This window comes from Podarcis raffonei, chromosome 2 (genome assembly GCF_027172205.1).
Source record: "Podarcis raffonei isolate rPodRaf1 chromosome 2, rPodRaf1.pri, whole genome shotgun sequence".
Lineage (NCBI taxonomy): Eukaryota > Metazoa > Chordata > Lepidosauria > Squamata > Lacertidae > Podarcis > Podarcis raffonei.
In genome coordinates this window covers 41,989,897-42,017,759 of record NC_070603.1, presented here as the reverse complement: position 1 = coordinate 42,017,759, position 27,863 = coordinate 41,989,897, and the positions used below count along the sequence as shown (strand labels likewise).

At 40.0% G+C, this 27,863-nt stretch overlaps 1 protein-coding gene across 4 annotated transcripts in view; it reads right to left on the bottom strand.

The window, feature by feature from the left end:
- The window catches only part of MYH10 (myosin heavy chain 10), a 74,792-nt gene that overhangs the window by 30,608 nt on the left and 16,321 nt on the right, over positions 1-27,863 (bottom strand). For 2 of the 4 annotated variants that reach the window (XM_053376190.1, XM_053376189.1), the window contains exons 4-16: positions 23,056-23,083; positions 20,462-20,564; positions 17,641-17,670; positions 16,446-16,463; positions 13,953-14,045; positions 12,101-12,164; positions 7,656-7,754; positions 6,393-6,536; positions 5,742-5,837; positions 3,856-3,974; positions 3,124-3,276; positions 2,569-2,742; positions 1,483-1,656 (exon numbers count right to left, since the gene is read on the bottom strand). In XM_053376190.1, the coding sequence (XP_053232165.1) occupies positions 1,483-1,656; positions 2,569-2,742; positions 3,124-3,276; positions 3,856-3,974; positions 5,742-5,837; positions 6,393-6,536; positions 7,656-7,754; positions 12,101-12,164; positions 13,953-14,045; positions 16,446-16,463; positions 17,641-17,670; positions 20,462-20,564; positions 23,056-23,083 (1,295 nt within the window). The remainder of the gene's footprint in view (positions 1-1,482; positions 1,657-2,568; positions 2,743-3,123; positions 3,277-3,855; positions 3,975-5,741; positions 5,838-6,392; positions 6,537-7,655; positions 7,755-12,100; positions 12,165-13,952; positions 14,046-16,445; positions 16,464-17,640; positions 17,671-20,461; positions 20,565-23,055; positions 23,084-27,863) is intronic. The other 2 variants (XM_053376191.1, XM_053376192.1) reach the window with 2 other exon arrangements.

Sequence of the window (27,863 nt, the reverse complement as noted above, 5' to 3'; positions counted from 1 at the left end):
ATGGCGGTAGGCTACTATTGAGAAAATGCCTCCCCCCCCAACCGATTGTAGGGTTATTATCCTTTTTTTAAAAAAAATATTCTTATTCTTATTTATTAAAATTATCCCACCCTTCCACCCAAAGGTGCTCAGAGAGGCATTTGGAGTCCTGGGCAGTGCCTCACCGATGGATATGACTTTGTTCCTTGAGCCTGCAAAAGTTCAGGCTGACATTAACCCGGAAGTAACTGCAAAGGTGGCTGAGTTTTTGTCAGTAGTATCTCTTAAAGAGTGGTGAATGGCACAATTTAGCAGGAAGAAACTCCTCGTTATTACATATTTTACATGGCTGTTTATTTGTATATAGTTTAAAATTTTATACAGTGGCACCTCGGGTTACATGCACTTCAGGTTACAGACTCCGCTAACCCAGAAATAGTACCTTGGGTTAAGAACTTTGCTTCAGGATGAGAACAGAAATCATGCTTTGGCGGCAGCAGGAGGCCCCATTAGCTAAAGTGGTGCTTCAGGTTAAGAACAGTTTCAGGTTAAGAATGGACCTCCAGAACGAATTAAGTACTTAACCTGAGGTACCACTGTATATGGATGTTTTATGATGGCCTATATTTGTAATGCCTAATAAAGTTTTGGCAAAGTAAGTAAAAGTTCAGGAGCTGAAATTGACTTGTCAGGGCAAGATATGAAAAAAGCACTATGAGTTTCTGGCAACTACTGTACTTGGGCATGCTGCTAGAGGTGTATTAAAGGGGAAACAACTGATAGCAAGGCTTCTCCAGTCCTTGGCCCAAAGCACTAGTCAGTTACTATTTGTATCTCAGGAACACGACCCACCCTTTAAACATTCAGGAGGGATGAATAGCAACATAGCTTCCTCTCACCCCGCCCCACCCAAAATTCAGTACATGTTTGATCCATACTGACTTTGATTCAAGATTTGCAGGACCACCCTGCCAAGATCAAAGTGGGATACAGATACTTTGAAACCCATCTAGGTAAGCCCCAGTGGAAAAATATTGATTCAAATTGTGAGGTGCCTTCTTCAATAGTTACTGATTAAATTCTTCTACAAATTAACTGATTATACCTATAATGGCAAGTTATACCCATAAGTGTGAAATTGATTTTCTTTAAATTACAGTGGTACCTCGGGTTAAGTACTTAATCCATTCCAGAGGTCTGTTCTTAAACTGAAACTGTTCTTAACCTGAACCACTTTAGCTAATGGGGCCTCCTGCTGCCCCTGGAGCCCAATTTCTGTTCTTATCCTGAAGCAAAGTTCTTAACCTGAAGCACTATTTCTGGGTTAGCGGAGTGTGTAACCTGAAGCGTATGTAACCTGAAGCGCACGTAACCCGAGGTACCACTGTACTGCAGCACGTGAAGCAAATAGCAAGATACACAGGCTCCTGTAGCCTCTCAGAAGTCCCACAAATGGGACACACTGATAAATGCTGAAGAAATCATATAGCATTTCATGCTTACCCTTCCTGCATAATGAATTATGCAGAAGTCTGCCTTGTCCTTCAGCTGCCGAGGCTTTTGGAATTTGGAATGGGTTCCTTGTTCCTGGACCAGTTTTTCCACAAATGTCTTGTCAGTTGCTTTGGGGAACCAGCACTCTTCATCCAGGAGAGCAAGTACACCAGGGGGGTTGGCCTAGCAAGGATTAGTACATAAATAAGTGTTTTATTACCAGAATCTATTCTGTTCTCACCTCCCCTCATTTGATATTCCTTTCACTATACAGTTGCACCTGAGCAACACAGCCGAAGCAGAGCACGTGCTTATGCAAAAATAAGATCCATATTCACATTTCAACGGGAGATACAAGGGGACATACGTGACTAATGGCAGTGGATTCCCCCCCCCCCAAGTCAGCTGATTTTGAAATCAGATACAAGAAGGGAACAAGATACAAGCATATCAAGAATTCTAAAGCATCAAGTTCAACCAACTTGATGCTTTGCCTCACAGGATGTCTCATAGCAACACACAGCTACCTGAAATGTAATCAAAATTATCAGAACCGAAGTAAGAGCTATTAAAGGTATAGGACGAGAAATAGGAAAAGAAACAGAGCTCAGTGACATATACACTGAAAGTCATGGTTCCCTACCATTCAGTTAGCTCACAAAATAATGTGTGACATAAGCAAGCCTAGAGTACATTTGGGCATGTTCCAAGTTGCCAGCGCCTTGTTAATCAGATCCAGTGAGGCATGTATTGCCTGTAAGAACATCATTCTGAATTTCAGTTCATAACACATTTTTCTGGCTGGGATTTGTTTATTATAAATTTGCTTTTTAAGTCGCCTGATCAGTTTTTAATTAGAAAAGCAGAATAATAAAGCCACAAATGCAAATCAGGAGGGTAGCACTTGCTGGATTTGTCTACAGGCACACTTTACAGAAATGTCTCTTGATTCAACACTTAAATCCCGGACAAGCCCCTCTAGAAAAACAAAAAAACAAAATTTGGATGGGTAAGGTGTATGGAATGATTTACATCAAAGAGAGATCTTGGTTGAGAAAGCTATGAGCTGTTAAAAGGACAAGGATGAGAACTTACAGGTCTTTCAATTAAATCAATACAGGGTTGCAGATCCAGTCCAAAGTCAATAAAGTTCCACTCTATGCCCTCCCTCTGATACTCCTCCTGCTCCAAGATAAACATGGTGTGGTTGAATAACTGCTGCAGCTTCTCATTGGTATAGTTGATGCAAAGTTGCTCAAAGGAATTCAGCTAGGGGAAAATACCAAGAAAGTTAACTTTTTAGAGTTTTACAGCTTTTGTATTGGTTATACTACAATGTAAGTTTTGCAGGGCAAATCATTTAACAAGCAACTGGCCAAACGTGCAGAGAGTTTTGCACATGATTCTATGATAGCAAGGAAATAAGGCAGATGTGCTAATCTCTTACACAGAAACCCCAGCTTACCAAGACTGCTTAAAAGTCAGGAAAAGCCACTGAAAAATGTGGTCACGTGTAGAGTAGAATCTTATCCATGAACTTTCAATATTGCAGTTTGGAGCTGCCAGATCCATTGCAATGCTATTTTATATATGTTACAAAAATCTCTCAATCTAGTAAGTACTGGAGATTTCTTTCATTTGTCTAAATACCTCAAAGATTTCAAATCCAGCAATATCCAGGATTCCGATGAAAGAAGCTCCCTGTCGCTTGGTCCTATCCAGAGCTTTGTTAATGCGGTGAACAAGCCAGCGGAAAAGGCGTTCGTAGGTGGCTTTTGCCAATGCCTCCACAGCAAAGTCTGCCTGAAAATTTGAACGAGAATTTGGAAGAAGTTGTAAGAAAATAGAAATACTAAGTTTAACACAGTTACTATTTCTAATAGAAAGATAATGAACATGCTATTTCCTAGGTATATTTATTTTGTTCATATCCCACCCTTCATCCCAAAGGAGTATAAACGTCATATTCTAATTAAGATCTAAGCTTGAACGTTGTACCACCTAGACACAGAAGGCCAGCTATTATGTGGCTTTCTAATTTTTCTACAGACACACACATATCAAACTATATCTCACTGATCAACCACTGCACCCAGTGTACTGATGTTCAGTGTATTTGTCTCCTTACTTGGAACTCCAATGCTGAAGCTCAACCGAGAGGCACTGATGGGGATCCAGGCACTTTTGAAATGCCAGAACTACCCTGTCAGCAGTTTTGGGGCTCCAGGTGAAACCCGAGGCCTCATATGCGGTCTTACTATAACACACAGGATATTTAGCCACCCCCCAGGGCAAAGGGAAATGGTGAGAATGTTTGCTGGCCGGAAATTGGTGGCTACTTTGGGTGGAATAAGATTCAACATTTTGCATCACAGAGCTTACTTGTTCTTTGGTTTGTGCTTTCTGGACGTAGTCCCTGCCAACTTTAATGCGTGGAGTGAGTATTGCTCGAGTAAATTCCATTACATTCATCCCCAACAGGTGGCAGAGTTTCTGTGCAACTACAAATACAAACAATGCAATCAGTTACCAGAACCTCAACAACTGGTTTTAACACTGAATGTGTCCCCAAAAAGTATTTCCCACAGTTCCTAATGTTAAGGAACCCTTTCCAAGCCAACTTGTTTGACAATGTACCCCCTGTGTATTGCAGAGGACTCCAGTGAATGTTCTAGGCTGCCAACTCAGTTCATACAGGCTTAATGAGCCTTTGTACTACCCTACACGAACCAAGCGTACACCCTAGCTCACATTCAGCCACTGCCCTGCAGCTACATGTTGCAGGGGAATGCTGGCAATGGTGGACAAATTGACCTTCAAGGAAGTTTTTCCACCATTACTGAATCTATCAATGAGGAATCTCAGCATTTCCCAGAACAACATTTGAAAATCACTCAAGGAGTAACAGCAGTGCAGTCGTACCGTACCCAAACGCCTTGGTACTTGTCCGTTTTGGCTCCCGAACGCCACAAACCCGGAAGTGAGTGTTGTGAACACTCTTTGGAACGTGAACATCCGACGGGGCTTCTGATTGGCTGCAGGAGCTTCCTGCAGCCAATTGGAAGCCGAGCCTTCGTTTTCAAATGTTTTGTAAGTCAAAAGGTCTTCCGGAACGGATTCTGTTCAACTTCCAAGGTACCACTGTACTTCACATTAATGAAAGGTAGGGTGATAAGTAAGCTCTGCAACTCAACAAGTGAAGCCTTCTGAACAACCAATGCAATAAGTTCATAATTCTAGCATTCATTCACCAGGAACGCATGCCTGGGTTTGCGTATAATAAAACTCTGTGTTAGCATATAATAAAACTATCACTGAAACTCTGTAGATTCAGGAAATACATATTACATACAGTTGTGCTTCATACATGTCACAGCATACATTTTAACCAGTATTAAATCAGCGCTCGGGTGGGGGAGGGATAATGAACCCACTCTGATGACAAAGCCAGTCACACACTACTCTATGCATTAACAAGTTCCCGTAAGAAATCAACTTAAGCACAAAGGGCTAAATGATACAGATGATCCTTGTCACAGAGAATACAAAAGTGAACTAAGAACATGAGAAAATTCCTACTTGTGTCAGGATTCCCCCCCCCCCCCATGATTAAGAGGAACATTAGACACAGATAGTATTAAATTATAATGTCAGTCCTAAGCATACCACCCTGTCACTTGAATGATCAGATTTTCTAAACTTAGCATTTATGGTCTCCAATTCTCCCAAAAGTCGTGTTTGGCTCCGGAATCACTGTCCCTGGCAGCATAATCACTGTATAGACCCAAGAAAAATAAACTGATTCAACTGCACATACCATTTTACTTGGGAGTTTTAAAGACTTTGCTGATAAGCTCTTAATGAGGTTAGAGTTCAAATACTTTTTCAAAGAGGAAATACCTCAACATAGTCTCAGGGATTCTGCAGTATTTAGTAGGTTTGGGGGTGGGGGGAACAAAACACAAGATGTGTGAACAGTACCAGTTTCTTAGTACCTGAAGGCTAGGACTTATCGCTACAACCACAGCTGCCTCTATATTGCAGGCATAACCAACATGGTGCAGGATGATGTGAGCTGCAACTCCCATCATCCCTGGCCGTGCTGCTTGGGGCTGATGGGAGCTGCAGTCTTCAATGTCTGAATGGCACCACATTGGCTATCCTTGATACAGAGGGAGCTGTTTCTTTGCAAGCATCTATGCAGATATCAATCACTGATGAAGAAAATAGACTAAATTTAAGTCTACTGTGCTTGTAAATATATCTACCTGTATTTTCCGGCATAGATGCCTGGTCGGTGTTTCGCTCTTTCTTGAAGGAAATGTTACCAAACTGCAGTACTGAGGATACCACTTTCAACATAGCTGGAGGCACACAAAAGAGCAGAGGACAAGAGCAGATAAATACATCGTGTATACATGTTTGACTGGCAGTCAAGTTCAGTATGAAAGAAGAATATCTAACTGGTTCAGGAAACCCACAGGACAGGCCCCCTCTGTTTCAGATCAGGTCATAGCTGTATCTGACAAGTCCAATGTTTCAACAAGTCAAGGTATGTCGGAGGCTCTACAAACCCTAAAATAAAGGTACTGAAATCCTACACTAGGGTAGTCCAGTTCTACACCAAGAAGTTAATTACCTTTTTAAGGAATTATGCTACTCTTGTAGAGTTAATGAAATACATAATGCCCTGCCCAGACCATTAAAAGTCTCTGCCTTTTTAAGATTTTACTGCTCGTTATGTACACACTTTCAAGTCCATATTTAGAGCCATATACCATGTTTATTAAGCTGTGATGCCACACTATTCTAGATACAATACTGAACTTACTTTCTGCATTTTTACAAAAATGCTACAGGTTTTAAGTGCAAAAACACACATTTCCCCGCTTCAAAAACCGAAGCCATTTCAAACATACCCAAGATTTCATCATGAGAAAACCCCATGATATGCATGGCTTCCATTGTCTCTTGAAAGTTATCCTTATCTTGCTGGCCAGGAATGGGCACGTAGCCATTGGAGAGGAATCTGTAGTTATTAAACCCTTCAAGGAGTAAATCAGCTGTATTGAGGAGGAAAAACGCAAGAGATGTTTCTTCAAGACACGGGGTAAAGTAACTCTCCATTCATTTAATCCTAGGGTTGCCATATTTCAAAAAGGGAAATTCCTGACATCTGCAAAGTAGTTGGGCTTTTGTGGGGAACCAACCCAAATTGTTGAGCTTTTGAGGGGAAACCTCCCCCCAAAATAGCGATTTTAAGCTTTTGGAGCTGTTTCCACTGCTTTTTTCCAACCTGTTGCCATACATCCGGGTTTTCCCTGACATTTTACCAATTTGGCAAAATTCCCCCCTGCACCATTTTTACACCCCAAAGCCAGGACATGACAGGAATTTTCCTGACGTATGGCAAGCCTATACAAGACGTTATGGCAGGCCAGTATTTTATTCTCTAACAATGACAAAGTTTAAAGAGTTCAGAGACCAATTCCCTAGTATTTATAAACTATTTTAAAACCCAGATTCATTTTCACATTGGGCTGGAAACAAACAAAAACTTTCGAGAGGACAAATGTAGACAAACAATATTTCAGAAGACACAAAAGTAAAAAATTAGTATCCTCAAAGAACATCTACATCTGGAATGCTGATGATCCCAAGAAGAAATGGAAGCCGCCTCACAATAATTTGTGCTTCATTTAAAGTGTAAATACCATGCTGCTTTGGCCTACCAACAGCACCTTGGCACTATTCCCAGCTTGAGTGCTCTTCTGTCCAGTGTGAGTTTGACAGCTGGTGCCAGCACTCCTTTAACTGCCTGGCTTGAAGCTTACATGTTTATGTCCAGCCAAGGGCTCAATAAATTTTATTAAGCTTTAGACTGCAATTGTCTGCTGGATCTGTTAATATGGCTGATGCAGATTTCATTGAGGCCTGCACCACTGCAGCATTCCAAACACAGAACCTTAACTCCAAATACAGAACTAAAGCCTAGCTGCAGAGTTCATTATTTAGGAATCACTCATCCAAGGTATCTTGGACAGCGCCAGTACAAATGACCTGACAAACAGAGCCATCTGTGCCCTTCACATATGCAAAAAGATAGTAAAACCGTGAAATCAATTCAGCTTCTGTTTAAATGCTGCAACTAATAAATTCAAAAGAATAATGCACTGACTCACCTTTCAAGTGTTCACCTGCCCCGGATAGAAGCTGATAGAAGATATGAAAAGTCCGCTCATCTTTGGCTTGACGGACGGCACGTGACTTTTCTAGTAGGTCTGAGCCACAGCAATTAAGGATTTTAATAGACAACTATGCATTTTGGCCATGAAAAGGAAACAAACTCCTCCTAATTAACAACAGCAACCCCCCCCCCACCCCATTTCTTTCAACACATTCTATTTTGCACTGGGTCTTCATCAGCACCAGAAATTCTCAGGGTAGAATTTGATGTGTGAGATTACTTCCTCTAGAACCATTAGAGGTCCTATGCTTCTTCCAAATAGTCTGAGCTACATCCACCACGGGCTGCACTATTCATAAATAAATCCGATCAAAATTGTTTCCTTGAGTCTTAAAGAGAGAGAGAGAGAGAGAGCGCAAAATCCATAAATTAAGCAGAGGTGCAATACTACTTCACAGCCAGCTTAAAGGGAGACAAGGAGATGTCACTGAAAGGAGAGATAATATTCTCCTGGCACGTGGGTGAACTCCCTCTGAGCTTCCAGGCTGTGCATAAACCGAGAACTGCTCGTGCTTGGGCTACTAAATGCCACCAGGCTCTGATTCAGAAGATTCTGCAAGCCATGATTCCTGCTTGCAATTGCTCAGTGGCAAGATAAATGCACTCTGCATATGCCAAGAGCCACAGGCCTTTTTCAAACTACTTAATCTTCCAGAGCTAAGCCCTAACAGAGGAGGCAGTTCTGGACATATAACCCTGCTATGAGTAAATCGTACTTTAGGGAAGACTTGAAGAAAATGAAGGAAATGTGACATTTTTAAATAATAATAATAATAATCTATTAAATTTGTTAGTCACTCTGTATCGTCCAGGTGAACTACAACCAACCAACCGACCAAATTAACAACAAAATAAAACCCCACATAGATAACATTAAAACTAAGGCGGTAAAGAAAAACATTAAAAAATTTCCACCAACTTCTAAAAGGCCACAGTTAAAAGGCCAAAGGCCTGGTTATAGAGGGAAGTTTTTGCATGGAGCCTAACAACAACAACAACAACGAATTGTTTTTTAAAAGAAGGTTGAAGGAAGAGAATAGTGTGGGAATGTGAAAAGAGCAATTGACGGAGCTAGATTTCAAAAGTATGTATTATAAAGGAAATAAAGGCAGAACAAAAACATGTAGTGTTAAAAAAAATAAGGCATGATGATCAAGGGAAGGGTAAGTATTGTGTAGGAAATATATATGCCATTTTGGGTAGGGGTGCATTTCAACAGTGAATTTCAACACAACAGAAAGGAGCAAGCTATACAACATCTGAGTCCATGAAGCCTAGATGCTCCATTTTTATTTGCTGCCAGAATCATATGGCAAGCTTCTCTCTTGATTCTAGAATCTAGAGGCTCTTAAGAAGTTCATACTTTGACAATATTTCTTGGAGTTTTATGAAAAAGAATCTCCAAGGGATGGGGGTAGGCCAAGGTTTTGAGAATGGTATAAGTGCAATTTATTCTGAGCAAAAAGCAAAATTGATTGTAAATAATGTGGTTACAGAAGAATTTGCTATTGAAAAAGGGACACGACAGGGATGCCCAATATCCCCACTACTTTTTATATCTGTCCTGGAGGTTTTATTAAACATGATTAGAGAGGACCAGCTGGTTAAAGGGATTCAGGTCGGAGCTAAACAGTATAAATTGAGAGCATTTGCAGATGATTTAGTTTTAACTTTACAAGAGCCAGACACTAGTACGAAAAGAGTTTTAGAACTAATACAAGCATTTGGTCAAGTAGCAGGTTTTAAGTTGAACAGACAGAAAACGAAAGTACTGGACAAAAATTTAACAGCGGTTGAAAGGGAAAAGTTTCAGAGTGAAACGGGGTTAATGGTAGCAAAGAAGGTGAAATACCTGGGGATTAATTTGACATCTAAGAATGTGAATTTATTTAAAGATAACTATGAGAAATGCTGGTCAGAAATTAAGAAAGATCTAGAAGTATGGTCAAATTTGAGACTTTCCTTGTTAGGCCGTATTGCTGTTATTAAGATGAATGTCTTGCCTAGAATGTTGTTTTTATTTCAAACATTGCAGATTTTAGACAAAATGGATTGTTTCAAGAAGTGGCAAAAAGACATATCTAGATTTGTCTGGCAGGGCAAAAAGCCCAGAATAAAATTTAAGATACTAACTGATGCAAAAGAAAGAGGGGGGTTTGCCCTGCCGGACTTAAAGTTGTACTATGAATCAGCGGCGTTTTGCTGGCTGAAAAGCTGGCTGCTTCTTGAAAACACAGACATTTTGGATTTGGAAGGGTTTAACAACAGATTTGGCTGGCATGCATATATATGGTACGACAAGGTAAAAATTCATCAAGGTTTCAAGAACCATATTGTTAGGAAAGCATTGTATAAGGTTTGGATTCGATATAAAGATTTGTTGGAAAACAAAACCCCCAGGTGGCTGTCACCAATGGAGGCTAAGGAAGTGAAAAAACTCAATATGGAATCTAAATGGCCAAAGTACTGGGAAATTATAGAACAGGAGGAGGGAAAAGTGAAATTGCAGAGCTATGAGAAACTGAAGTCAAAAGTAAGAGACTGGCTTCATTACTATCAGATAAATGAAGTCTTCAAACAGGACAGGAAAATTGGCTTCCAGGTGGAGAGGTCAAAATTAGAAACAGAGCTATTGGAACCCAATACTAAGAACTTGTCAAGAATGTATAACCTGCTGTTGAAATGGAATACACAGGATGAGACGGTTAAATCAGCTATGATTAAATGGGCACAAGACATTGGTCATAACATTATGTTTGCTGACTGGGAACAGTTATGGACCACCGGTATAAAGTTTACGGCATGTAATGCCTTGAGAGAGAACATTATGAAAATGATTTATAGGTGGTACATGACCCCAGTCAAGCTTGCAAAAATTTATCATATGCCCGATAATAAATGTTGGAAATGTAAGGAAACTGAAGGTACTTTCTACCACCTTTGGTGGACGTGCCCAAGGATCAAGGTATTCTGGGAAATGATTTATAATGAAATGAAAAAGGTGCTTAAATGCACGTTCGTGAAGAAACCAGAAGCCTTCCTCCTGGGCATGGTGGGCCAATTGGTGTCAAGGAAAGATAGGACGTTTTTTATGTACGCTACAACAGCAGCAAGAGTACTATTAGCGAAGTATTGGAAGATACAAGAACTACCCACACTGGAAGAATGGCAGACTAAGGTAATAGACTATATGGGACTGGCTGAGATGACCGGCAGAATCCGTGACCAAGGGAAAGAGACGGTGGAAGAAGATTGGAAGAAGTTTAAAATTTATCTCAAGAACTGTTGTAAAATTAATGAATGCTAAAATGTTTTGGGTAATGCAAAAAAGAATTGCAGCGATTAGCAATTGGATATGAGAAATAAGATCTAAAGAAAGTATTATATTGAAATTAGGGGATGCTGAAAAGATTGATAACAGGGATGCAGAAAGGGGAGGTATGGGGAAGTCGCTAAAAGAAGGCTTAAGAAATGAAAGGTTAAGAAATTATACGTGTTTATATGTTTGTATGTCTTGTATTGTGTTGTATTGTCTTGTATTATGTGTGGAAAAAACCAATAAAATTTTTTTTTTTTAAAAAAAGAAGAAGTTCATACTTCAGGGAGCTTTGCATAGTGTCGTGTCTCCAACCATGAAATTGGCATTTTGCTTGCGTACTGTTTTTAAGCTGGCTATAACAGCTGAATGGATTTCAGAAAGGGAAAAGTAGGGAATTTGGAAGTGCAGCATATGTAGATTTGAGGAAAATGTGGTAAGTAATCAAAATGGTTGCAAGAACTCCATGCTAAATCTTCCACTTTCTGCATTCTGAACTGCAGACCTTTGTGCAATGGTCATAACCAGCCACAAAAGCTGTAGTTACTCATTTTAATTACTTCCCATCATATCTAGTCCATTGGTAATTTTCCCAGCAACAAAATCACCCAGGTGCAGTTTCAGTGTATACCAAGACAGAACACAGCCTTGTAACTCAGTCTTCAGATGACTCAACCGATGAAGCTTTATTTACTTCAGCAGAACCTGAGCCTATACAGTACTGAGAATTGGTATAAATGTTGACCAGCCAATTGTGGCATATTTTAAAAATTGTGTACCTTGCAAGTCAGGAGTGTGCACCAGAATTTCCTCAATATTAAGGTCTGTGCCTATTTGGCGCTTATTCTACAAACCAATAACGGAAGTGCAACTCTGCATAAGCCCCAAGTTCTCCAACATAGCCACTGAAGAAGTGTCTACTGTATTTTAACCAAGTCATCAATACAGTTTCCCAAATCATCATCATCATCATCATCATCATCATCATCTATTTGTACCCCGCCCATCTGGCTGGGTTTCCCCATAATCAGAGTTTATCAAATGAGCTACTGAGAACAGGATACATGTTTCAATGTTGGCCCCAACAATATAACCAGTAACATCAAAATTTATTCTGATGAACTTGCCCTGTAGGAAAAACAGATAAGAAATTACTACCTTACAAATTCAATGCATCCAAGTTTATTTAAACTGAGAAGAGAAGCAGCAATACCCTCAACTACAGCTACATTTTACCTTTACATCCATTAAATCAATGTTTGAATGTATTTCTTAGTGTATCACTATTATTACACTTCCATCAGGTGAAGATAATTCACAATGCATTTCTCCTTCAGGGGAGGAACTCTCTCTTATCAAATCAGAATTTAAAAACCTTCACTACTGGAGATTACTTCTATACAAAAATAAATCACCATCTGGACTGCATTAAACTACTCATTACAAAAATAGTGCCAGAGCCATTGGAGTGATTATGTTCACAACATCAATGCAGACTTAAAGGAAAAATGTAATAGGAAACAGATGCTTAAGGACTTTTACAGGAAAGAAACTTTACTGCATTCACGTCTTTGCGCCTCCTGTAAAAACTGAGCAAAACAGCAGCGCAGCCTGCGAACTTCTAGCCAATGTCCTATCTGTGGAGCTACCATTAGGTTTCAGATAGTACGTCTGAGAAGAAGCCTAATTACATCTACTCTACTCTGCAATGCCATCATACTTTGGACAGATTGGGATTTGGTTGATCTAACTCATCCCAACCCAGTTACAAGAAAAGGCCTCTCATTTTTTTTTACATACTCTTGGCTGTGCTTACGAATATTAAAAGATATAGGCCACAATGTGTTTTGCAATGTCTTTCAGTGAATTCACAGCCGAGATAAAATATTTTAACTAGGGACTCTCAGCTTGTGCTCTTTGTCGCGATGCTAAACTTTTTTTGTTTATTTTGTTATGACATTTATGCCCCGCCTTTTATATTGTCCAAGGAGCCAAGGATGGTGTACATGCTCCTCCTCATCCCAATTTTTATCCTCTCAACCACCTTCTGAGGAAGGCTAGGCTGAGAGGGAGTGTGACTGGCTCAAGGTCACCCAATGAGCTTCATGGCTGAGTGGGGACTGGAACCCTGGTCCCTCAGGTTCTGGCTCCACCATTCTAACCTGCATGTACTGTATACGCACACCTACAGGGTACTACTGATGCTCAACTTGTAGTAGTCATTGAAAGTTTATAACGAAAGCAAGATTGGAAGGCTAGTCATAAGCTAAATAAACGGAGTGACTATACGCTGCCACCTCTCTTCTTCTAGAGAATGAGGTAACAAATTGGTTCTTTCTGTTGTAAGCTTCAGCTGTTACATGACTTGCTCATGGAAAAATTAACACTGAGCTCTTTTTTAAAAAAAAATGTATCATAGGTAAACATGGAATTTAATCGGGAGGGAATTGCTTATTTATCCAAGGCATGTTTACACCAACACAACAGGGGATGGACTCATTTAGACTGCAATGCTACACCCAGTAACTGCAGAGTAAGCTCCATTCAACTCAGCTGGACTTCTAACTAGGCATGTATTGGATTGCACTGTTAGACCAGTAACTGGCACAGACACTGGTACTTATCTGAGAATATACAAGGGCTGGAATATACTCAGACAATGATCTAAAATTTCATGCACCTGAATCAAGATTTGTTTTGGCCCAAGTGTTATGTATCTTTGTAATGCAAGTTTGGTTGCTCCCAGCATTAAGTCTGGGCATTGAAGACCAAGGTTAGTGGAGGGGGGATTCTCCCCTCCCCGAAGAGAAGAACTACTGCATTTCAACATGTTTCTTAAGAGTAGATCTGGGTAGAAAAAATAGTTTAGCATTTAATTAAGGTTGTTTGGTTTAAATTTAAATTTTAAAAACTTACAAAACGAGAGGAATTATCATTTTTCACAGTCTTTGCATTCCCAAAGGATTCCAAAATGGGATTGGCCTGTAGAAGCTGACGTTCCAGTTCACCCTGGAAAAAAACAACAAACCACAGACACAAACACAAAGTTAGGCAACTCCAATCCAAGAGCAGCACAATTTCCCAGGTGTGGTTTCCGTTTTCAATTGCCTTGACCCCATATGTCTTCTCAATACAGCATCTTCAAAATATGCTTAATGCTGTTAACAGTTGAGATGGACGACATTATAAAAATACAGTTGGAAAATATGGTATTAAAAACTAAAGAAATAGATACAATTTACGTTAGGGCTAATGGATAAAGCACAGGGTTGACAAACTGCCACCTTTCAGGCAATTTTTGAAGACAAAAATGATGCTCCATCTTCCACTGAGATCAGTATCTGAGGCAGCTAAATGGCCTGACAAAGTATACGTTAGTAATGCACAAAGATTTTTTAAAAAAACTTTGTGAAGTAGCCATTTATCATTTTAACTAATCATCTGTGCAGCACAGATTTCTGCTCCCACATCTAAACAAAACTTATAGGATTGTTTTAGACTGAAGTGAGCAGTGTTGCCTTAGCTCTGGCTATTCTCAAACTTGAGGTGAAACAGTATTTCAGCTACAAGAACAGGACACACAACTAATTTTGCAGTTTTTTAAGAAAGGCTTTTAAGTCTGAGTTGCCAGCTCAGACATGTCTGGGAGAATTCTTTTCCCACTGCTGTCCATGTTAACACCTGTGTGTATCCATTAGCCCAATGAGGAGTCAAGTTGGTGAAAGATGAGATTTTGCTGCCATGTCTTGGATAGCAAAGGTGTGTGGCAGAGTGGAATTGTATCTGTAATATAATTGCAAAATTAATATTAGCACCACTAATAGGTTTGCTTTTTCCAGTCAATCTTGTTTGTAAAAAACGTATGAACCTAGGTTACCTAACAGTAAGTGGCCTCCATTCAACTGCTTTGAAATACCAATACTTCACAGTACAATTGGTTTTGTTTGGTCCCAATTATATATATGTTGATTTCTGCCTACTGTTAGTTAATGTTTGTACAGTACCTTTTTAGAAGTGCATTATCTGAACAGAATTATCGCTTAGTTTCTTGACTGAACATTCTCTGCTTATCCAGCTAACATCAAACACTCACTGGTTTCAGAGAAGCAAGTGCTTAACTCTCCTGTTGGAGTTAAACAAGTGAGCTTTATACAGGATGAGTCTTTTAAAAGAGGCCCCATGGAACATGTGTACTCTGTATCCACGGGGCCTCTTTTAAAGGTCTCACCCTGTATATGCAGAAGAATGTAACGTAATTTCAACATGCTTTTTCTAAATGTTTAACTAAGACTACACCATTCTATCTATAGTAAGAGGAAGTGCAAGGCTGGATGATATCCATGATAAAAAAAAACACCTTTCATACAGGAAAGTCACATATTGTTGCCTTTTGCATCTTAAATCTACATGGCAGGTTCTTGCTGGTTCCTCCTTTCTAAGAGATTATCCAGCAAAATGCCTTTCAATGGGCACTGAAAAGCACAAAAACGAAACAAAACACAGAAACCAAGTAATAGGGGCTCAAACAGCTAGTTCAGAGTCAATTCAAGTGAGCACACATCTGTCAAGCAGAAAAGGTTGTAAATTGTTTGTAAACAATATGAACTGCAGAAATGAGCTCTATGGAGTCTGCAGGAATACATCTAGTCAAGAACGGAGTTTATCTCAGTTTGGACAGTTACAAAAAACTGAAATACGCCAAGATAAATCATTTCATGGAATACTGATGCTACCTCCTGTTACAGTCCAAGCACACTAGCATAGTGTGGCTTTAGCTGTTCTCAGCAAGCAAAATCAAATTTCAGACTTCACTGAAGAAAGACATTCATTTGCACACACCCCCAAGTGTCTGATCAGTACAACAGTTTAATCTGTTATTTTAGTCTCTATGAAGTCAGATCTTGAGGTTTGTACAAATGAGGAACTGGTAGCCCTCCATATCTTGTGTACTACCAAGTCCCATCAGCCCCAGCCAACATGGTCAGGGATGACAGGACTCTAGCAAACATGGAGTGTTACAGGTTCCTAGTCCCTGATATGAACATTTCAAAATAGGTTTCCTAGTTATTCTTACTTATGGCCCTAAAATGACTGGCATGCTTGTCTTGGTGTCATGCATCAGTCCCATGTGAGGAAACAGATAAGAGGCATATTGAGACCACCATCCTATTCTGCAATGTATCACAGAAGCTTGAAACCAAAGGCAAGATCTACATTGGCTTTCACACATAAATTCAGGGAGATCTTGGAAAAAGCATCCAAAATATTGTGAAGGTGTGGTAACATGCAATATATTCATGCAAATCAACAGTGTAATGATAGGTAAGAGAGGCTTTGCTCTCAGCATCCCTGTGATTTGACTCATTTTGAGAGCAGGGTGAGAAGCTAGAAGAGCTACATGCTACTCACATACAACAGGGATCCACTCTGCAGTTCAAAATGACAATGAAACAGAATGTTAATGGTTATGAATTTATGAAACCTACAGAAACACACTGGGATTAAAAATACAAAATGGCTTCATTGGGTTCCTATAAGAGAGTTTACTCATCTTTTTAATATAGAAAATCTGTTATCAGACCCTTCTTCAACTTCACAGTATAAAATAAACCTGATGAATATGGCACCAGGTAGCAAAAACTTTTATCTTGTTTATTCTGGTTGGATCATCAAGGAGATCCATCCATGTTTTGCTCTGCACTCGAAGAGTTATTCTCCAGTTACCCTAGTCTATGGATAAGAAGTCATTCAAGCTCTCCTACTGATTAAGCAGTGGCCCATAAGGGTTATAGAGGGAAGAGCTATAACAGAATCTGTTTGTATGCTTTTTCATAGAAAGTAAACAGCATTAGCCTTTCCCTTGCTAATACAACCAAAGTTGCTGAAGGTCACATATTGGACCAAATAGCTAACCAGTCAACCACATACCAAACCATAGGTGGTTCAACCTTCAGCAGTACTTAGGCTGCTCCTAAAATCCACATGCCAAGAGAGTCACAGCAAACTCCTATTCATTCAAAAAAATCTTAGTTTCAACTTCAACACCTGTACATAGTACAAGGCATCACTTCAAGACATTATACAGGAAGTAATAGGTCACTAATTAAATTAGGCAGGTGACAGCTTGAGTCAAAAAAGAAGGGGGAGAAAGAAGAATCCAGAACAATCAGTCCTGGGATTTGCATGCCCTCTTTCCTCACTGGCCTCTAGAACTAAGAATCTATGCAGTCAGAGTTTACTGTACCAGCCCTAGGGCGACTGCAGTTCAGATTTATCCTGAGCCGCAGGAAATCTAGGCATACCAGCACTAAAACACTCCTGCTTTCCCCATATAGGCAGCAAAATATGGAACAACAATGCCCAGCAATCTGGGAGAATCTGTGCCTGACTACTTTGTCAGTTACACTGAGTGATATGCACGATCAAAGGACAATTATATCGGTGTTTCTGTACATGTGCAATAATGAAGTTTACTCTTAGCGGCATGCCTGTACCAGAAATTACTTGTATACTTATATTGGATGTTGACAGGTAGTCTCCTAAAAATGTAAAACAAGAATGATTAAGCCTATATAAAGTTTAGAAGCATAAAAAAGACACTTGCCTGGTGCTTCACTGGCTTAGGTGACTCGGGCTGTTTGTTGTAAACAAACAAATTCACATGTTAGCAAATCTGACCTTGCCTTCCCATCCATCACCAAGTTTTCACTCACATATACATGCTAGTATATTTTCTTTAGCCACTATGTTCATCGTGGCAACAGCTAAATTTTAGCCAGATAGAATTAAATGTGAACTTCTTCATTCAAGGAAAGCTGAAGATCTAAAAGTATTTTTTCATCTTATTTCATGACTCCAGGTATGATACTGGCTTCTTTTAGAAAAGGTATAGCTTGGTAATACAATATACACTGTATGCTCTCAAGATTTAATTAAATACAATGTTTCCAAAAGGTTCTGACCAAAAAAAAATCCACCTAGAATTTTTATTTTCTGGATCACATAGAAGTCTCTAGGCAGTGTATTTAGTTTCCTTTGCCAGGATTCAACAGGCCTGGTGTGCATTCAGGGCCTCCAACATGCATACAGATGTGTGCATGTAAGAGCTGCTCTTATCCTTTGTGAGATGATGTGTGCAATGTTTTGCATGTGCAGGGGAATTCCTAACTCGGAAGAAAACACAACACCAACGTGTAGAACTCCTTATGTGAATCAGAATGCTGGATCACTCTAGATTATTTCCCAAACTTGGGATACAGTAGCACACAAATTGCTAAAGTTTACATATGGGTACCGTGCCACACAAAAAAAATTCCAAAACCCAACAAACTGAGATGTCGTTTTCTTTATCCATAATGCCTTTTATCAAAATTGGATTATCCACACAAGGGATGCTAAATAAAACCTATTTATTAAAGATGCAATGTCAAATACTGGTTCATAGAAAGCAACACAGCTAAGACCAATGGTAAAAAATTCAATCCTGTGCTTCTATGACATCAATTAGACAACTCAAGTACTCATTTATATTGCACTATACAATGAATATTGAGGGCAGATAAAGCCCATGTTCCGAAACATGGTGCCTTCTTCACAGCTATAAGGCAATAGCAGTTTAAAGAAGAACACCGTGCTCTACAATTGTTTGTCAAAACAGAAATTTACAGAATATCTGAAAAATATATGTGATGTACAGACAACGCTTGTTGGTTTTGAAGAGACTCTGTGAGATAGTAAGAAATATTGCAAAAAAGAGATTAAGAGGAAAAGGAGTTGGGAAAGGCATTATCATGTTTAGAAATGCGTCAATAAATAGAAATTTTACGAAAGATTGACAGAGAAACTGAGGGAAGTCAAAAATTGAAGAATGAGTGCAAAATAATTTGTTGATTGTATAAAATTTGTTTGGAAAATGAATAAAAATTATTTAAAAAACAAAACAAGAAAAAGTTTCGGAAGGCAACAGTAGAGAGTTTTCAGATGAAAGTTACACAAACAGATGCTTAATTGTTGCAAGCTGTAGAATTAAAGGAGGGTAGCAACTAAATACCTTAATAGTTCTAAAGCTACAGAATGCGGTATGCCTTCACAGCGTCTTCAGAGGTGATTTAATGATGTTCCATTTCTCACTTCCCCATAAAGCAGGAAAGGTGTATCTGCTCTGCACGTGCATACATACAGTGTACACACAAACCTATATCACCAGAACTAGTGGAAACCAAGGTATGGACTGCCAGGGATAGAGGGTATGTTTTGTGCCCAACTACAACACCATCCCAAATTCATTATTCTTCTGCCAAAAAGGGTTAATCAACCATTCATTCACATGAACAACATGAAAAGTGTATACTCAGATACCATTTTGGTATGGGACTAAACCCCAGTAACAGAGGAAGGGACTGGTTTTATGTCCTATAATTCATCTTGCTGTAGATTTTGCTCCACAAAACTCATTGCTAGCCTTTGAGATCCAAGACAGTTCCATGAATAATCCTTCCTTGGATTACATTTTTTTGGGTATGCTCAAGTACTGGTCTTCAAGTGGTGGGCTGGGACCCACGAGTGTGCTGTGTCCTGAGTCAATGTGGGTTGTAACAGCTGGGACTATTAGGATGCAAATATATGGCAAAATTTAAGAAATGGGTCCCCAAATGCATATTTGGGTTAAAAGTGGTTCCTGGAACTGAAAACTTAAACGTTACCTGTGCTAGAGTTAACAGACTAATTTTTTTAGTCCCTAGTTACAGGGCACATCTCTATCTAGAGGAATAGCAGGCAGCCAGCTGCACACTAAAAGCAATAGCATGATGTATCTGGTACAGGATCACTTGAAGGCTCCCTTACATCTCAAATATACATCACAAAAATCCTTATGCTAACAGCAAGAACTTAAGGAGACATTGCAATATCCAAGAGAGCACAAAAGTGGGGCAATGAATTTTCATTCAAGAACATGTTTTGCTTTGCTATATAACTTAGCATATGGCACCACAAAAACTAAAACCAACGGTGTATTGTACAATACATATTTCTATTTTAAGAATTCATTATATCAACACACATATACTGGATTTTACAGAATTGTTCCCAAAGACAACTGTAACAGCAAGAGGGTTGTTATGTACACATAGCAATTTGAAATCTACCAAGCTGGCATCCAACTGTTTATGCTTTGTAACTTCTAACAGAGTGCAATTGTAACACAACTATTAGGTGGCTATTCCCTTAAACTAAAGCAAGCTCTTTGTTGAATGGATAATGAAGCAAACAGCAGTGCTTACAAACTGATTCCAACGTTAAGTGGCCTGTTTTTCAACACTTGTTTATCAAGGACAGGGTCTCGGAAGCAGACTTCAAAGCAAGGTATTAACCTTATTTACAGAATACAACAATTACAAATTAAGGAAATACCATGTAAAACTTACAGGAATATTGTGGTCCTTTCTTCCTTTATGAGAGGAAGCAACATGTGCAAGATACTGAATGACTTTCTTGGTGTTTTCTGTTTTCCCAGCACCTGATTCACCTCTGCAAGAACACACATAATTTAAAGCTAGATTTGTGGAAGAGAAACAACAATCAGGCTTTCACTACAACTTAATGTCTAGAATAATTTTATTAATGCCAGGTTTGGACAACTGCAAGGTACTTTCTGGTTCCCGAGATGTGAAAAGATGCTGAATTGTGTTGTTCAGTAGTGAGTTTTATGTAAAACTACTGTTGTACAGCAGATACACTTGGTATTGAGAGCACTTTTCACTGAAGGAACTCTCCCTGTCAATGAGGCAGCTTGCTGTCCCAACTGAATATACACTAAAGGTATTTCAGTAAGAACTTTGATGGTGGATTTTAAATAATGAAAACCAGACATTCCGAGCTAACTTCTAAAAGCACTCTTCAGTCACCCAATGGTAAAGAATGAAAACTCTAGTGAGTTTGGGATAGTTAAGTCAGTAGAGCATGAGACTTAATTTCAGAGTTGTGGGTTCAAGCCCCACCTTGGACAAAACACTCCTTCGTTGCAGGAGGTTGGACTAGATGACCCTCATGGTCCCTTCCAATTCTACAATTCTATTTGAAGTCACCTCCGCCACTCAGGAAATACCATTTGAGTCTCCTTCGCCACTCAACTGTAGGATGCTGTGATCCAAGAGTCCTGTCCTGTCCTGCCCCATTAAGATTGACAACTGAAGCACAGCAAGAATCAAAACATTCAAGTTTGTCACTCCTGTTTCAATTGCTTAGGAAAAATGAAAGATGAGATAGTGACATACACGCTGAGAATCAAAAAAGGAATCTCCTGGAACAATATATAAATTTGCACAACCATTCTCAAGTTGCCCGATATAAGACTTCTTCAAACATGAATATGTATTGCTGCATATAAAGCAGTAACTTGAGAAAGAGCCCCAAGTTTCCTTATGCTTTTTGGAGTAACAGAATTTAAAGGATCTAGCTAAAGGGTGGTGAATACTTCATGTACAATATCCAAATTACTGCTATTTATTTCATATGGTCCATCTAGCTTGCGCATATATGAAAAGAAAAAAAGCATAACTTTAAGCAGGTATTCAACGTGTCAAGCGTAGGTTCTATTCTCTTTATAAGCAGTGGCTGCAAAGCTGAAAATGAAGTTAATTCTCCGCCCCCCCCCCAATAGTGTATTGTTGCCAGATGGTGAACTAAACAAGATTTCCTGGAATAGGAATACTTGATGAAAGAGGACACACACACTCCTGGCCTAATTTAGAACACTTTTGGATCATTCCATGACTGATGTTGGATTTTCACATTTCACTGCCAAATAGACTTGTTATATACTGGAGACATATGTTCACCAATATTAACTTATTAGTTACGTATGGGGTTCCCACTGACTAACCCAAAACTTTTACATTTTTCACTGGTTTTATTATGTGACAAATGATCCTCAGAAGACAGGCTGAAGACCCCATTAGTCCTCTCATCTCCCCTGTATCTTTAGTGCCTTTGCCTCTTGACTTCCATATTCCTTAGGAATCTGTGAATTATGAATGAAAGATGTTTGAGGTAAAAGACAGTGACTGCCTTGGCGACCATGGGAATGGCGCAGATAGTGTGAAGTGGGGTTACTGCCCTTCACTAAACCCCTAAATAGCTGGAAGTCATTCTTCCAGATCTCACATGAATGATATGCTTAGATTTATAGCCTAATCCAGGCATAGGCAAGCTTCGGGCCTCCAGATGTTTTGGCCTACAACTCCCATGATCCCTAGCTAATAGGACCAGTGGTCAGGGATGATGGGAATTGTAGTCCAAAACATCTGGAGGGCCGAAGTTTGCCTATGCCTGGCCTAATCCTTTCTAAAGCCATGGTAGCAAGCAGCAGCAAGAGTTGGCTCGCAACAGGAGCTAGAATAACAGTTGCGAGAGCAAGCAGTGAACTGTGAAGTTCCCAGTTCCAAGCTCACCTCCATGAAGGCACTGGACACACTAGATCCAGTTCCTACTGTCAGGGAGAGGCAAACGGGAAAAGATGAAAGGACAGAAACCAGCAGTTATAGAGAGCCTAAAGAGATTATCAGCAGCTTGTCATGCTGTACACAGAGGAAGTAAGGGGAGGAGTTTTCGCAGACTTGCATGCTGGGTGCGGAAAAGAAGGAAGTAAGATTAGAGGGAGCAACTGCGCACAAGGGGAAGGACGTTAATGGAAACGCTGGAGATGTACGTTTGAACTTTGTCAAATAAATCAATTGTTGGGAACTAGCTGGGAGCCCGGAGTCTTATCTATGGCCAACTGGACAGCACTAAGCCTCTGACACCTACTAAGGCAGGAATGCCACAGCCTGCCTCCTGCAACGGAACTGCAGTACATAGTTTGGTAATAATCTCTGCCACCCGTGAGATCGTTCAGTGAATAAAGTTAAATGTTAACTCTTGTGTAACTCATCTTAGGAGCCCCTGTTCCCAGTGAATCTGACAAATAGTAGTCATCACACTATCACAGAACAAAGCTAAGCTCCAAAATGCATTTACTTACGTGCAAAGAATTGATTGGTCCTCACGATCTGCAAAGGAAAAGGGAACAATTTATGATTGACATTTTGGTGCACATATTTTGCTAGTAAGGTACGCAGAGACAGAAAACCTGAGAGGAGGGAGAGTAAAGGTGACAAGAAGTTGCCAGGAATAGCTAGAACCATAATATTATCCAAACGCAAATTCTCACCTCTGTAACATCCATCCACAACCCCCCTAATTTTTAAATCAAATCACCCAGACAAGGTGAGTGTAGGCACATGTATATATGCAGTCCTTCAGGCACCCTCGATTTAAACTATGGAAGACTTATAAGGTTAAAACATGCCCTGAATTGAGCCTGAAAGTGGTGTTAACTTAAACAAAGGTCATACAAGGTACTAACCGAACAAGGTTTGACCTATATGCTGCCAAGGCTCGTTATTTTATACTACCGCTGAGAAAAGGGCTCGCTGCATAAGTCTGCAGTAGAGAGACAAGAATGTCACCACTTCAACATGCCTACCATACATCCCACCCCCTTTGGAGCTACCAGCCTTTTGGGGACAAGTAAGCAAATTTGGAATTTTGAGCAAGTGCCATGGGCACCAGTCACACAAAGTGGCTGCTGTAGGGGTAAAGCATAACACAGAATCGTTATGACATTTTTTAAAAAGACAGGAGCACAAAGTAGTCACACCACCAATGGGAAATACCTATATTAGCTGCAACTTTATTTGCTCAGAAAGCAGCTCATTGCACCTCTCCTCTGTTAAGAATAGATGGGAGTGTGGATGTCCAGTCCTGGCATCTAATAAAATATGGGCATGTTTCAGAGGTGTGTGTTCAGTGTAGGAGAGGGCTGAGCAAGTGTAAACAGGAACTGAGCAAGAACAGAAAACAGTTTCTTGTGCATTGTGGATTTCTGAAGGCGTATTTACTGTGACCTCACAAAGGCACCATAGGAGGTACAGCCTGTGACTGCCGAAATGGCCGGAAAACCTCATATGCAAGCAAAGCAAAGACAAATAACTATTCGAACAACTATACAACCTAGCCTCCTCTGGAAAGAGCTCTTTCAGCAAGTATTGTTGAAGTTTGGTATTGAGGTGCCAACCAGCCATAGAACTATCAAGTCTCATTTCACCATACATTTTTTCTTTCAGGGACTGCTCATACAATGTATATGTTTTTGACATAACCAGCTGGTGAAAGATTTGAAATGAAAACTCGTAATTTTAAAATATTGCCTTAAAGGTGATGTGTCGTGTCAGATACAAGCCCTATCCACTTAAAAAGATTAATGTTTAAACTTATATTTGTAGAAGAAATGTTAGCATATTGAAAAGTACACAGAGATATAAACTAACGTAGTACCCTTCGGGAATCATTCAACAATAAGCAGAAATAAATGCAGCTGTTACACATCACTTTGACATTCATGGAACACAAAAATATGGTTATGTTATAGCAGCAGATAATTTATAGGGCTGCCTATGTCTGCGCAGAGCAAAGGATGGAAACTTAAGCATTATTTCCTTTAAAGAAAATTTATAAAGGCTGTTAGCTAGGGCTCATAGGAGTTGTAGGCCAAAACATCTGGAAGGCTGCAGGTTGGGGATGCCTGGTTTAGACCAACACTGCTTTGTCAGTTATAACTTTAAAGAGCTTTGAGTTGACATAAGTAAGACTTGGGGACTAGGACACTCCTCACCACAATGAGCAGCTACAATTGCTTTTGTGTTGATACAGCAGAAAAGGAGATGTTGGCCTTTCAATACTTAAAAAACCCACAAGGAAGTATGCTTCTAGGAGAATGATATCAGAAAAGCTTTGTGGGGAGAAATTTAAATGAGAATTTACCTGACAGGATTTACCTGTTAAAGTTCATCATAAGCTATTTCCTTCTTTTTAATTATTTATAGTTTCTACATTTCTGTTTCTTGAACAAAGAAAGACTGTGCACCTCGTGTGTCTGTAACAGGGTAATAAAAAGGACAGCCTTTCATAATGAATCATTTTTCATTTTAATCTGCAGTGCTATAGAACTCAGGTGAAGTAAAGTCCAACTGAATATCTCCATAAGTGAAGTGCAAGCTCCTTCGTGGGAGGAAGCAAGTGTTTGCTGCCAGCTCCACATGGCTGGTAGGCAGCAAGCAAGCTGGGCCATAAGGCGAGTAGGAAAACCACCCCTGCCACTTCTCTCACCCACAAACTTCCTTCCAAACCAACCAGAATGCAACAGTGCAGGCCCTTCTAGTTCCAGCAATTATTTTGCATCACTCTGCCATTCCCATCTCCCGCATCCTACAGGGTCACCAACACAGCACCCACAGGTAAAATGAATGAAGACCTTTGTGAGTGCCTATGAAGCCACAGGCACCAGGTTGGTGATCCTCACACTAGGTGATCTTGGGCCAGTCTACCTCTCAGCCTAACCTGGGATCTTCTGAAGAAATACTATTGCTATGAACTGTTTGGAGGAACACAATACACCCCCCACCTTCCTAGTACTGTACTATGTCATTAAACCAATACAGAGAAGTTTGTGTGTGAGAGAATACTGGACAGCTTGAAAACTAACTATTAATAACAATGCCAATGAAACTAGGTTAATCATGACCCCAGCTTGGCAATATAGTTTACAGGAAACTCATTCAACATTAAACTGTTTTTGTAAGAGTTAACAGACTCCATCCTCTAAATACAGCATGCCCAAAGCAGACATACACAAACGCCAGAAAAGTAATGCCAATGTTTATACAAGGGCAGCTATTACTTTTAAACCTAGTTATAAAACTTTCAGAAACACTTGTCTGAACACAACTCGTTTTGAAAAATGAAGTTAGTTTATAAAGAGAACTCTGGAGTTAATTCATGTTCATAATGTAGCCAAAGTGTATTACTGGACATGCACGCAGGAACATCAGTTAAGAAATTTTGTACCCTGACTAAGTTTATCAAGAGTTACTTATTTTTACAAGCTTCTTTCAGTTAGATTTCATGCATTAATGTTTAATAGAACGGTTAAGTCCAGTAGCATCTAGCAAGGCAGCACAGGTAGTAATGCGCTGTTAAGCCATCTTCCCAACGCCAGGTATCATTGCCAGTTATTGAGAGGAGGGAGACAAGGCACTGGAGAGCTCAGCATGGCAGGATTGCCTCTGCTGTTGTACCTGTACACCACTAAACTCTCCACTGCCCTGCCCCTCTACGTAACCAGCAGCAATGAAGTACTGGGAAGTCAGGTGAGCAGCACAGCCCCACCCACACTGCCACACCAGCCACTACAGGTTAACTCACTAGCCATTTTGCAAACAGAACAGCCTTGTGGACAACTCTGTATATCTGAAAGCTTTACTGTATCATAATTCACTGAAAGAAAAGGTCTAAGTTTAGTATAATCATTTAAATTATCCTATACAGTGGACGCTCGGGTTGCAAACGTGATCCGTGCGGGATGCACATTCGCAAACTGCAGCGGCGTGTCTGCGCACGCTCGGGTTGCGATTCGGCGCTTCTGCGCATGCGTAAATCTCTGAAACCCAGAAGTAACCTGTTCCGGTACTTCCGGGTTTCGGCAGGTCCGTAACCTGAAAAAACGCAACCTGAAGCGTCTGTAACCTGAGGTATGACTGTATGTTACTAAGCTGGGAAGCAAATTTCCCTCCCACTGATCTACTAAAGCATTCACCCTTCAACAGCCCAACGCAAGAATGACTGAACAAGAACTTATCATCTGTAGTTTGGTATCAAGTGCCACTCAATCAAACGCATGCTTATTCACAGCTACCGTCGAATTCAATGGGATTTACTCCCAAGTGTGCAAAATCTTACAGCCTCCACATAAAAGCAAGTACTTCAAGCGGTGGTAGAGATGTAGCTCTGCACAGTGTTACGTGCTGCTGCTTTTTGCATTTTGAGAGCATGCATCTAAGGTCAGCATAAGGCAAACATCACATACAATTTACACATGTGCATGCTTCTCCCTAACCTAAAAAAGTGTTAGAAACATGCAATTATTAATCCACCCACCACAACCAAGGCTTGGTCCTGTATAATCATATCAATAATGTGCTTATCTAGGGCTGTCACATGTGGACTTGTCAGAATTTTGTCGCCCCGTTGCAGAGGACAGGAAAAGAATGAGCTAGGGCTTTATGCTAACCATTCTATGTAAGCAATTTTTAAATCAAGGTACTACCAAATTTATCTTTTAGCATTCTATTCTATCAAAGTTTATTGAAGCAGAAAAGACAAGAGGATGCAATTCATTTAACCAGCCCCATCCACTGAAGCCTTTCACAAGGACTTCGACCTGTGCAAGGGTACCCCCCCCCACTCCCCTCAGCATCCCCCCAAAACTGTCTGGGAATTTTGTGGGGTGGGGGAGAATCCCAAGAACAGGGGGCAGAAGAGGGAGATTTCAGCTTGCCACCCTTAGAAGAATGTCACAGTGAATTCCACCCAGAGGCATTATCTTGAAAAAAGGCAACGAAGCAAAGCAAATGCTTAAAATGCTTCTTTATCCTGAAAAGGGGCGGGGGAAGGGATGCTATCCACTAGTTTGTAACCTCTACCTTTGGCTTCAAACCTGATCGGCCAGAAGTTTTCTTCCTTCATGAATTTTTATCTTTAAAGTAAGCAAGCCTGCTTTTCCTGCATTCCTAGAGAACACTCACTTATCTCCTCATTCTCGTCTGTGTACCTCCAAGATTTCTTCCAGTTATCAAACACTGCGAGAAATCATATGCTTATTTGGAATACTGTGCACCGTTTCTGGTCACTTCACCTCAAAAAGGATAATTGCAGAGTTGGAAAAGGTTCAGA